This window comes from Sorghum bicolor, chromosome 1 (assembly GCF_000003195.3).
Source record: "Sorghum bicolor cultivar BTx623 chromosome 1, Sorghum_bicolor_NCBIv3, whole genome shotgun sequence".
Lineage (NCBI taxonomy): Eukaryota > Viridiplantae > Streptophyta > Magnoliopsida > Poales > Poaceae > Sorghum > Sorghum bicolor.
Window position 1 is genome coordinate 6,167,098 of NC_012870.2, and position 11,053 is coordinate 6,178,150.

An 11,053-nucleotide genomic window follows, 5' to 3' on the forward strand; every position below is an offset into this window, starting at 1 on the left:
GCCTGCATCCCCTGCGGTCCCACCCGCCCACCACTGTGGAAAGAAAAAAAAAGCTGTACATACCCCATCGACAGAATGACATGGCTGACTCACTGTTGCGGCTCAAGATGAAGCCCATCCGCTTGACTTTATCTCCCAAATCTATTAGTCATTCAGTAATGTTTTTTTTCTCAGAATAAATCAGCGAATACTACTTTCAGCCATGATTTTTCAGCAAAACAAACATATGACTTTTTAGCTAAACGAATAAGCTTGAAAATTGTTTAGAACTATCCAACACAGTGCACTGGTGTGTACTCACTCCATCCCTAAAAAAAAGTTGTTTACAGGGATTATGCTAGGTAAACTTTCTCAACTTTAATTAGGTTTGTAAAAAAATACATGCAATATTTATATCTCCAGATAAATTTATTATAAAAGTATATTCAACGATCTATCTAAAAAAATTAATTAACTATGTACCATAAATATTAATATTTTATTAAATATATTTGGTCAACGCTAAAAATTATTAATTTTTGGGAAGTGAGAAAAACTCGTTTTTAGGGATAGAGGGAGTATTTTGAGATGAGGTTGAAACTGACACTACTCTCACATCTCATAGCTGAGCTGGGTATATCTCGGCTTTCGGCCATGGGAACAACATTTTGGGCTCAATTGATTGATGGGTTTTGGGTGGATCCAATATCGAGAAAAATTCCTTTCTTTTTTTTTAACTGAGAGGAGGGGAGACCGGGTTAGATCAAAACTAGGGCCGTTTTCCAACTTGGGCTAGGCACAAACGGAGTCGGACAAATCAAATCACAAGAAGTTGGGCCCATAAAGGTTTGCTTAGCTAGTTCTAATGCGGCCCAACTTATTCAATTCCAGGCCGAATCGATCATCGTGGGCTTTCCTTTCAAAAACTCGGCAGTTGGGCAATATCCATGCCATGCGCATTCGCTCTGTCTCAAAAAAAAAAAAAAAACAATCACACACTCTTCGGCCTTGTTTAGTTTCCAAAAATTTCCAAGATTCCCCGTCACAACGAATCTTTAAACGTATGCATGAAACATTAAATATAAATAAAAATAAAAACTAATTGTACAGTTTGCCTGTAATTTATGAGAGGAATCTTTTGAGCCTAGTTAGTCCATGATTGAACAATATTTTTCAAATACAAACGAAAGTGCTACAGTAGCCAAAGGCAAAAATTTTCGCAAACTAAACAAGGCCTTCGCTCCCCCCCCCACCCCCCACCCTTTCATCACACACTCTTCATTTTCAAAAGATAACTACGTCACCACTCTCGTAAATGTGAAAAACTACTACAACGTCACATCTGGGGTCGGGCATATGTCTCCACATCACCAACAAGAAAACTTTCCAAGTTCGTTGGTTCTTTAAAAAAGTAGCTTTCACTCATTTTGCAACTTCGCATAAAGCCGGACGCGACACATGCACTGCGACCCCACAGAGACATATGTAGGCTTGGATGTCATACGAAACAAAGAGGCAATGAGATAGAGTCCAACGGGTGTAAGGACAGCTTCAATGATAATTTATGAGCTAACTTAAATATATCTGTCTCACATTTTAATAAAAATAGAAAAGAAAAGTTAGACCTTGATAAGAGCTAGTCTCGTACATATATTTTAAGATTATACAAGAATACCAGAGAGTCTGTAGGGTGTCTATGGACTATTTTGAGATGTTATTACGTTTTTCCTCTACAGTGGATTTCAACGTAGATAGATTGATGAGGTGCTCACGAGTGGAGTCGTCGCTCCATGACCGTGAGGCAGCGACACTAAAACTAATGCTCATGCGATGTGCAGGAGCTAGGCGCTCGCTTTGAGCCTAACACAACGACCTCAACAGACAATTTAAGCACCCTTAAAATGATTTTTCCATTGTAGATTGAGCTCCAGTAGAGATGTTTGTTGACACATTTTTTCCCTCCCCTTCTAAACACCTCCATATTAGCCAGTCCACATGGCTTTATAAGCCATATACCAAAAACTACTTCATCCATTATTTCGAGAAGTCAAATAATATAAATTTCAACTAAATTTATATTAACATTCATTATATATAAAAAATATCATTATATTATTTATTATAATATTAGTTAAATTTAAGCTAGTTTGACTAGCGTGGACCTAATAATTATTTTTATTTGTAGAAAGTATTTTGTCAGTGAATTATAGTACGATTGGACATAACACCTAGCTTAGGCCATCAGCCAAGGCCTTGCTTAGTTTATTATAAATTTTACAAAATTTTTCACATTCCTCGTCATATCAAATCTTGTGACATATACATAGAACATTAAATATAGATTTAAAATCAATAACTATAACATTTTTTTAAAATCTAGTTAGTACATAATTAAATAATATGAAATATTTATCAAATACAAATAAAAATACTATAATATCCATTTTTTAAAAAAAAGTTACAACTAAGATCTTGTTTAGATAAAAAAGATTTTGGATTTCGCTATTGTAGCACTTTCGTTTGTTTATTGTAAATATTGTCTAATCATGGACTAATTAGGATCAAAAGATTCGACAATTTACAAATAAATTGTGTAATTAGTTTTTATTTTTGTTTATATTTAATACTTTGTGTATACGTTGAAAGATTCGATGTTACAAAGAATTTTGAAATTTTTTTAGTTTTTGGGTCAACGCATAAACAATAACGACGCGTAACGTGAGTGCGTCGTGAAATCGTGATACCGTACATCCGCAGGTTGGCACCAATGTGACGAGACTCTGCACAGGAGGTTTCGCCGCAGACCGGCGTCAGCTGTCAGTTGTCACACTCATACACGAAAACCGCACGTGCCGTTGACCGTCGCCATTTCCCTCTTGGCCCAAACAGCCACCAACCACAACCAGGCTCCCCTCCCTGTACCGCGCCCCATACACCCGCGCCCGCTGACACTCCTCCCCGCCAACCACCCTTCGCGTCGCCCACGACTCGTCGTACACCCGGTCCTCCCTCCTTCGCTGAGCTCGTCGTTCCCCTCCCCCTCCCCCCCCGATCGCGCAGCTACTGCCAAACCCTAGCGTCGAATTCCCCGCCGAACCGACGATTCCAAGTAAGTTCTGCTCCCCCTTGCGCTCCATTCTGCCCCAATTTGTTCGGGACCGTGCTGGTTCGTTTAGATCTGAGCATCCGGGCTTGCATCGTTAGGGTTCCGACCGGGGCGAGCGCCGGGGCCGCATTCCGGGAGCGGGTGATGGCGACCTGCCGCAAGATGGCGCGCGTCGACGTCGCCGAGCTGAAGCAGCGCCTGGTGAAGCGGCTGGGCCGGGAGCGGGCGGCCAAGTACTTCGCGCACCTCACCAGGCTGCTGAATCTGAAGCTCACCAAGGTGGAGTTCGACAGGCTCTGCGTCGCCACCATCGGCAAGGACAACATCGCGCTGCACAACGCGCTCATTAGGGGCATCATAGGCAATGCTCTGTCGGGGGTGCCTCCGCCCAGTCGGCAGGCGGTGACGGGGCAGTCAGGCACCACCACCGCCCCGAGCGGGCAGTGCGTGAGCGTCGTGCTGCCGGTGGTGGGGAATGTGGGGGCAGTGCTTGATTCAGGTGATGGTGAACTGGCGAGGGAGCGGGGGGCGCCAGTCGGGAAGGTGGTGTCTGTGGAAGATGGGGAGGAGGTGGAGCAGGTCAGGTCTGCTCCGTGCGTCCAGAGCCGGAGCCCGATAACAACGCCATTGGGGATTTCAGTTGCTGGGGGCAGTGCTATGAGGGTAAGGAGGAGGTTGGATGATCCAGTGGCGTCATGCTATGATTCTGGACATTTGCTGGATACGAGTTCTCTGTGCGAGGGTTTGCAGCGGCGGCTGCACAGCAACGGCACTGGAGTGACGGTGCAAGCCATCGATGCTTTGAATCGTGGATTAGATGAGTTTTTGCGACGGTTGATTAAACCGGGTGTGGATTTGTCGAGGGTAAGAGCCAGCAGTAGAAGAAATAGCAAAGCTAATGAAAGGTTTGCTGGTAGAATGAATTCGTTGCAACAATCAAATCAGGGTCAGTGTACAACGTTGCAAGATTTTGCAGTTGCTGTGCAATCTGATCCACGTTTGCTTGGTCCAAATTGGCCCACACAAATCGAGAAGATACAGTCAATGTCCTTTGGAGGAGAATGATACACAGTAGCCTGTTATAGCTGATGAACTTCTCTAAAGGGGATGTTGTTTGCTGGCATTGAAGTAAATGAAGCAGCAGACCAACAACAGGGCTACAAAATCTGAGTATTGCAGTACTCACAAGCAAGAAATACCAAGGCCCAACAAGTGAACAAAGGGAGGTGCAATGGACAGTGCAGCATAAATTCTTTTGGAATATATAGCCTGTTGATAATAAATCGAAGAATCAACAAGGTTGGCTGAGGTCCAGGTCAAGCTGAGTAACTCATTGGCAAACATACCCTCAGCTCTTGACACGAAAAGCATGTTCTGATATTACTTTTAGAGATTTGTTGTGATGTTGTAATAGAGAATTTCCCCCTTATTACAGACTTAAATGGAATCATTTTTCGCAGTGCTCATAAATGATGCCTTCAATGGGTCATTGCTCCTGTACATTGTATTCAGATTGTGGCAACTACTGCTCGCAATTAAGAAAAAAAATTTAACCCTGTTGAATAAATATATAAGCTTTTTTTGCTCAAGGACTTCAAATTCTCTCCTATGACTGGAATGTAAATGCTTTTGTTGTGCTTGTTTTCTTCTACAGTTCTTATCCTTTTTTCCTTTTATAAAATCTCACAGTGGGGGTTCCCCTGCTGTATTTTATGCTAAAAAAAATGTAAATGTTCTAAACATGCACTCATCCAACTGAGTTACAGTTGCCAGGATTATGATATGTAATTTTCTAACCGAATCAATTCTGTGGTCCTCTGGACTGTTGATTACTTGATTTCACTCTCCTATTACTGTAGTTTCTTTTATTCTAGCATAGAAGAATTTCATATTCTGTTTTGGAATTTGTTTGCTTGAATACACTATGCACCTTGTTCTAGCATCCATGAACTGCACAACAGTTATTCAAATGTTTATTTGGTAACATTTTTTTAATGTTTCCTTGGAGTAGGTATTCTTCGTTGTGAATTTTTCAGCACCTGGTACCATAAAAAGATTGCATCAGTTGTTTCAGGAACAAATGTCTCAGTTGAGTAATTTGGGTTTATCCTTATAAAACTTTGCTTGTTTCTTTTTATTATCTTACTGGGACTCTGGGAGTGGTATAGACATATAGTGGCTGTAGAAAAATGATTTACCCTCTTAGAATGGTAAGCTCGAGTTCTGGCTATCCTCTTTTGTTGAGAAGCATGGTGTCTTTGTTGAACTTTTTGCTATGATCTTAGTATGTCAAATGCGATTTTATACTCAAATTTGACGATATAATTTTCTTGCAAATGGTGTTTATATCAGTTGCCTTCTTATTCTTTGATGTTTTCATATATCTATGCTGCCCACTAGGAACCTTGATAACCAGGATGACCGGGCTGAATGCAACCAGGTGCATAAATATCCTTATTGAAGCTAGCTGGAATCACTAGCTCAAATTAGGTTTGGTTCACAAGCAGTACACAGTTACACTGCATGTGAAATCCCAAGTTCCTGCTGTCTCAGATCTAAGAACCCATATGTGGTTGAGATTGAGAAATACTGTCCGTTTTTCCCTTTTCTTTGAGAGGAAATGACCTCAATTCTGATGTTTAGTATACTGACCATTATCTCGAGATCTTGTACTTTTGCAGTTGTCTTGCAGGTTAGTGGTTCGTGGTTTGCACCTCATGCCCATGGACACCGATGGAGATTCAGCAAGGTGCAATCAAACTTATTCACCTGCTGCTGAATTTGTGAATGCCATCTGCTGATTCATGTTGATCAAATCTACGATGTCAAACAAGCACTCCTTTTTCTGGAATGGATTCTCATCAAAATAATATTTCCATTTCTGCTGTTCTGCCAATTTACAGGGCTCTGGAGTCACAAACTCACTGTCATGAAGCGCAGGATTTCTGGTTAGTGCTGCTTAAGCGTAGCTTATGATATTTCACTGTTTCCAAGTGAGTAAACTAAGAAAGTTATGAAATAGCTAGATTACTATGTACCTGGAAAGTTTTAAAATTATGAGTGAATATTGTTCATGCCATTTATGGGCATTGGCTTGGGTTGATTCTGTTATCTGATAGGAGCAGAATTAGAACAGGATATAATATTAGAGATTAACAATGGATTGTGCTGCAAAAGGTGCCCCCTCAATATCACAAAGGGATATGGTGGTCTCAGTTCTGTCGAACTGTGTGAGCTTGCTCAGGTTTAAGAAAACACTGAAACTTATTTCTACGAAGCCAATATCAGACATATCTTCATTATTGTCTCGCACATATGAAGTACAAAAGACGATTCCAGACCTTATTATTTGGGATAAAAGGTGCGCCATCAGTATCGCACGAGGGAGAAAAATAGAATAGTAATGTCTTAAGTTCTTGATATCCTCTTCTGTTGAAGTATAGGACCTTTGTTGAACTCCCCCTGTATTTCTCTAAATCGACGATTTAATATTTCCTGCAAATATTTTATTACCAGCTCTTTGATGAAGTTTCTATATGCTGCACCGGGGATGGCCAGGAAGAGGATGACAGGTTTGGATGCAACCAGGTGCAGAACATCCTTAATTCCTTATTGGAAGCTGGTTGGGTTTTGTTACTTCAGACTTGGTTTGGTTGACATGCAGCTCGCACTGTCTGTGAAATGTTGACTGGGCCTCCAAGTTTCTGCTGCCCCAGAATTTGAGAATTTGAGAAATGTTGCCTTTTCCCCCTTCCTTTGAGAGGATATTACCTGCATTATGATTTGCTAGTATTACCAGTCATTTTCTCCAGATCTAGTGCAAGGTGCAATAAAAATTCTTCACCTGTTGCTTACCACAAGTGGATGTCATCACTCATCAACCTATCCATAGCGATAAAATCTTTTGTCAAACAGTGAAAAGGTGAAGTTTCTGGAATGGATTGTCAAACAAAAACATCTCCGGTTGAGTCTTTGCCTGCCAGTTTGGAGGGCTTTGGGCCTTGTTTAGTTCACCCTGAAAACCAAAAAGTTTTCAAGATTCCCCGTCATATCGAATCTTGTGGTACATGCATGAAACATTAAATATAGATGAAAATAAAAACTAATTACATAGTTTAGCTGTAAATCACGAGATAAATATTTTAATCCTAGTTAGTCCACGATTGGATAATATTTGTCACAAACAAATGAAAATGCTACAGTACCGAAAACTTTTCACTTTTCAGAACTAAACAAGGCCTTGGAGTCAAAAGCTCACAACCATGAATCACAAAATTTCTGCTCACCGTTGATGAAGATATATTCGCCTGTTCCCAATTGAGTAAACTAAAAAAAGGTAATTATGAAATAACAAAATATAACAAGCTTTCTGTGTACCAGGTAACATTTTCGAGTTATCCAGTGAAAATTACTCGTGCCATTTCTGGGCATTGGTTCAGTTTCCTTCTGTTTTCTCATGTACCCCACATCTCGAGTTATATAGATTCCGATCCGTTAGGTGGTCAGAATTGGAATAGAATATAGTTGCATGGCTCTGATTAGCACTGAATTGATCTGCAAAAGGTGCCGCCCAAAATTTAAAAGGCTTAAAAAATACGGTGGTTTCAGACTTTCAGTTGTTCTTAAAGAAAATACTACTGATATTCTGGGTTTCTACGAAGCCGGAATCAGACACATAGATCTTCATGATCTGATGCATATATGTAGACAAATGATTCGAACAGGGTGGGGGCCAGGCAACCAAATAACTTGTCGTTTATATTAATTTTCACACTTTATATGATTATTACTAACTTCGCAGCAACCAGCAACTCTACTAAATTGCAAGTTTTGAATGTGCAGAATGAGATATATTTAATTTACTTCGAAAAAAAATATCAACGAATAGCACGAGGTTCTTTGTTGCTCCCCCATCTTTCGTTTTCTAGTGAATGTGGTATGAGCACAGGATTATTACTTATTAGGCTATTAATTAATATATTAATATATTATGTAAAATGTTGGTACTTTTGACCATTTTATGTTTTCTATATTCATGGAAAACAACATTTTCACTTCAAAACATTCTCCATATTATCAGTGAAATGATGCTTTAAGAATTTTGTATCTCATTTTTTTTCTCCTGACTAAATTGAGACTTAGTTATCCAGGGAAAAAGTACTACATAGAGTAGAGTTCAGACGTACTTTACATCACTACAAATATTATTCCCATTAAATTTGTTCTGAATTTAGAAGAAACTTTTCAGTCAGTCTTGTGTGTGTGGAAAGTAGTAGTAGTAGTTATCTGGGTCCAGTCCAAATACTTATGACAGTTCACATTAAAAACACCGTGTTTGTAAAATGTTGACACAAATCTTCCTTTCACATTTAATGTGCGTGCTGTGCACAACACCTCGCCTATTCACTTCCCGTTGGGTCCAGCCAGACAGTATTGAGCTACACGGATTTGCCGCAAAACAGCGTACGTCAAGCTCAACTTGAGCTAGCCATCGCGTGGAAGTAAGAAACACCAGGATGTTATGCGCTGGTTGAGCCTGAATCTGCTTGACCGCTTCAGTACGTCAGCTGTAGAGAACAGAAGGGTGGTATATGGTAGTAGTGATCACCAACACCAGCTCCACTACTCCACACATATCTTTTGTTTTCTTGCAGAAAGACAAGGGTATGACTACGTGCTTTCCTCGTCTTCATTCACACGGTCACTCCAATGGTTCCAGTTGTACTCTAGCTCATACACCTGTACCTCCTCTCGTCAACGATCTACTGTCTAATTCCAAAAAAAAAGGCAACGAACTAATCAAGTACGTAGAACTACGAAGAAGATGGAGGGGAAAAAATCACTTGCCACTTGCTAGGGTGAGTGGTATCTTTTTTTTTTTGAAGAGGATTTCATTTGCACTGACACAAATCAAAACAAAAGCCTTCTTTGATTTGAAGTTATTTTTGTACATCTCGATCATCTCTCTCTCTCTCTCTCTCTCTCCACTTACTCCAAACTCTTCCTATGTACTCTCTCGCCGGGACGATCGGTCTCTCGCCGAGGGACGACAGTCTCGTGTCTCGAACTCTCGAACGACCTCCTCCTTAGAAGCTCGATCGCTGTCTCCTGATGACGACCCTGATCACGTTCGAGATTTTGGTCACGAGTTCATAAATCTCGCGACCTTCCATCTTTCAGGAGCTAGGATCATCAGCAGAAAGTTAGGACGCCGTAATTCGTTCGACAGGCTGATCGATGCGTCGTCGCTCAGAACGCGCAGCAGTAGTAGATGAACCGCCGCCACGCGTTCTTCCTCTTCCTGGCGCCGGCGGCGGCCGCGACGGCCGCGGTCGCTGCGGCCTCCTTCTCCGCCAGCGGGACCGGCCCGTCCGTCGCCCTCAGCATCTGCCACATGACGTGCACGTCGTGGTACTCGCACGTCCGCACCTCCTTCCTCAGCTTCCTCAGGCCTGCATTCATCAAACCCATCCGTAAGTCGATGAGAAACGATCTAAGGGTCGATCGAAGTAGAATAGAACGACCGACGATCCAGAAGACCAGCGACGCCGCCGCCACTTGGCGACGACGGTCGATCGACGACTGAGAGGGAGGGAGCTAGCAAATTAACGTACCGGCCTTTCGCCGGAGGCCGAGGCGCGCAGCGATGCCGAGCCAGACCCTCTTCACCGGCACGGCAGCTCGGTCCATGCACATCTTCGATTCCTCGATCGATCTCCCTGCTGCTTAATCTCTTGCCGGCGGCTGGATGATGATCTCCTCTCGTCGATCCTTGGCTTCTCCTCTCCGAGTGTCCCCCTTTGCACAGCTCTCGCTCTCTCCCCGGCCAAGTCACTCGCCGCCGCCGCGCACCAGATCGAGAAGCAAGCAAGCCCTGAAGCGGATGGAAGAGAACGAAACCACTACTCCTGGCAGGCAGCTGCTTCCTGCTGTTGGATGAGAGAGCCGGCTGGTCAGGGCCGAGACCTTTTATAGGCGAGGCGGTAGCGGCGCGGGGAGGGGAGTGGGGGACAAGGGAGATGCGCGTGCGATCCGGGGCTTTTCGATCGGGAGGAGTCGGCGCGGCGCACGGTGCTGTCGTCCGATTTGGACGCGCGAGCAGCACGGGTTGGTCGCTGTCCGCGGCGGCCGCGCCCCAGGTGTCGCTGTCCCCGGCTCGCGCGGGCTTCCGCGCGGGTTCCCTCGGGATCCTGGCGCCTAGCGAGTAGCGGGCTGCCGCGTCACCGCGTGAGCGATCCCACGGCCGGGGCGCGCGTGAGCTGGTACCTGTCTGCTCCGCGGAAAATCGGAAAATGAGAGCCGAGGCCTTGGTTTTGGTTCCCAATTTTGCTTTTCTTTCGTCCGCACGGCGGCCGGGCGCCGGAGGTGGAGTGAGGCCGTGGAACGGGCGGCGTGAGAGGTGTGATACGATCACGTTCTGATGTTTACAGCGCAGCCTTTTTTTTTTTCTTTTTTCCGGTGGTGGAGTGACGAGATTGTGTGAATCAGAGTCAACGATCTGGCGAGCGAACCGGTGTCATACACGACAACAAGTAGTTAAGAGCAAGCGTAGATATTTGATCTCGACCGGAACGAGGCAGGGGAAGTGAAATGAGGCCTTTGTTTAGTTCACCTTAAAAACCTAAAAATTTTCAATATTTTTCGTCACATCGAATCTTACGACACATGTATGGAGCATTAAATATAGATAAAAATAAAAACTAATTATACAGTTTGTCTGTAAATTACGAGACAAATTTTTTAAGTCTAGTTATTCTATAGCTGGATAATATTTATTAAATAAAAATGAAAAAGCTATTGTGTCGTTTTTCTAAAAATTTTTGGAACTAAACAAGGTCTGATATTTGGATTGACTAGAATAGATAAGGATCACCTCGTCACAGTTCACATGCCACTGTAATTTAGCAAAATCGATAGCTTTGTCGTGGACAAGAGCATTTTAGTGATATATGTGTTTGGTTGGAGGCG

The 11,053-nt window shown here is 42.9% G+C and overlaps 2 protein-coding genes across 2 annotated transcripts; one reads left to right on the forward strand and one right to left on the reverse strand.

Annotated features, from left to right (window-relative positions):
• Positions 2,851-4,684, forward strand: LOC8086197. The gene is made up of 2 exons (XM_002463794.2): positions 2,851-3,088; positions 3,184-4,684. The coding sequence occupies exon 2, from the start codon at positions 3,230-3,232 to the stop codon at positions 4,148-4,150; it is 921 nt and encodes a 306-aa protein (XP_002463839.1). The 5' UTR covers positions 2,851-3,088; positions 3,184-3,229; the 3' UTR covers positions 4,151-4,684.
• On the reverse strand, positions 8,918-10,042 carry LOC8083979. Its single transcript, XM_002466361.2, has 2 exons — positions 9,700-10,042; positions 8,918-9,537 (listed from the first exon to the last, which is right to left on the reverse strand). Exons 1-2 carry the CDS (start codon positions 9,779-9,781, stop codon positions 9,335-9,337), a joined length of 285 nt encoding a protein of 94 aa, XP_002466406.1. The 5' UTR covers positions 9,782-10,042; the 3' UTR covers positions 8,918-9,334.

Bases quoted from the DNA above. Each gene is read 5' to 3' on its own strand.
- LOC8086197 (XM_002463794.2), top strand. From the start codon at position 3,230: ATGGCGACCTGCCGCAAGATGGCGCGCGTCGACGTCGCCGAGCTGAAG.
- LOC8083979 (XM_002466361.2), bottom strand. From the start codon at position 9,781: ATGTGCATGGACCGAGCTGCCGTGCCGGTGAAGAGGGTCTGGCTCGGC. The intron at 9,538-9,699 runs GTACGTTAATTT...TGATGAATGCAG, and splicing joins CGGCCTCCGGCGAAAGGCCG to GCCTGAGGAAGCTGAGGAAG.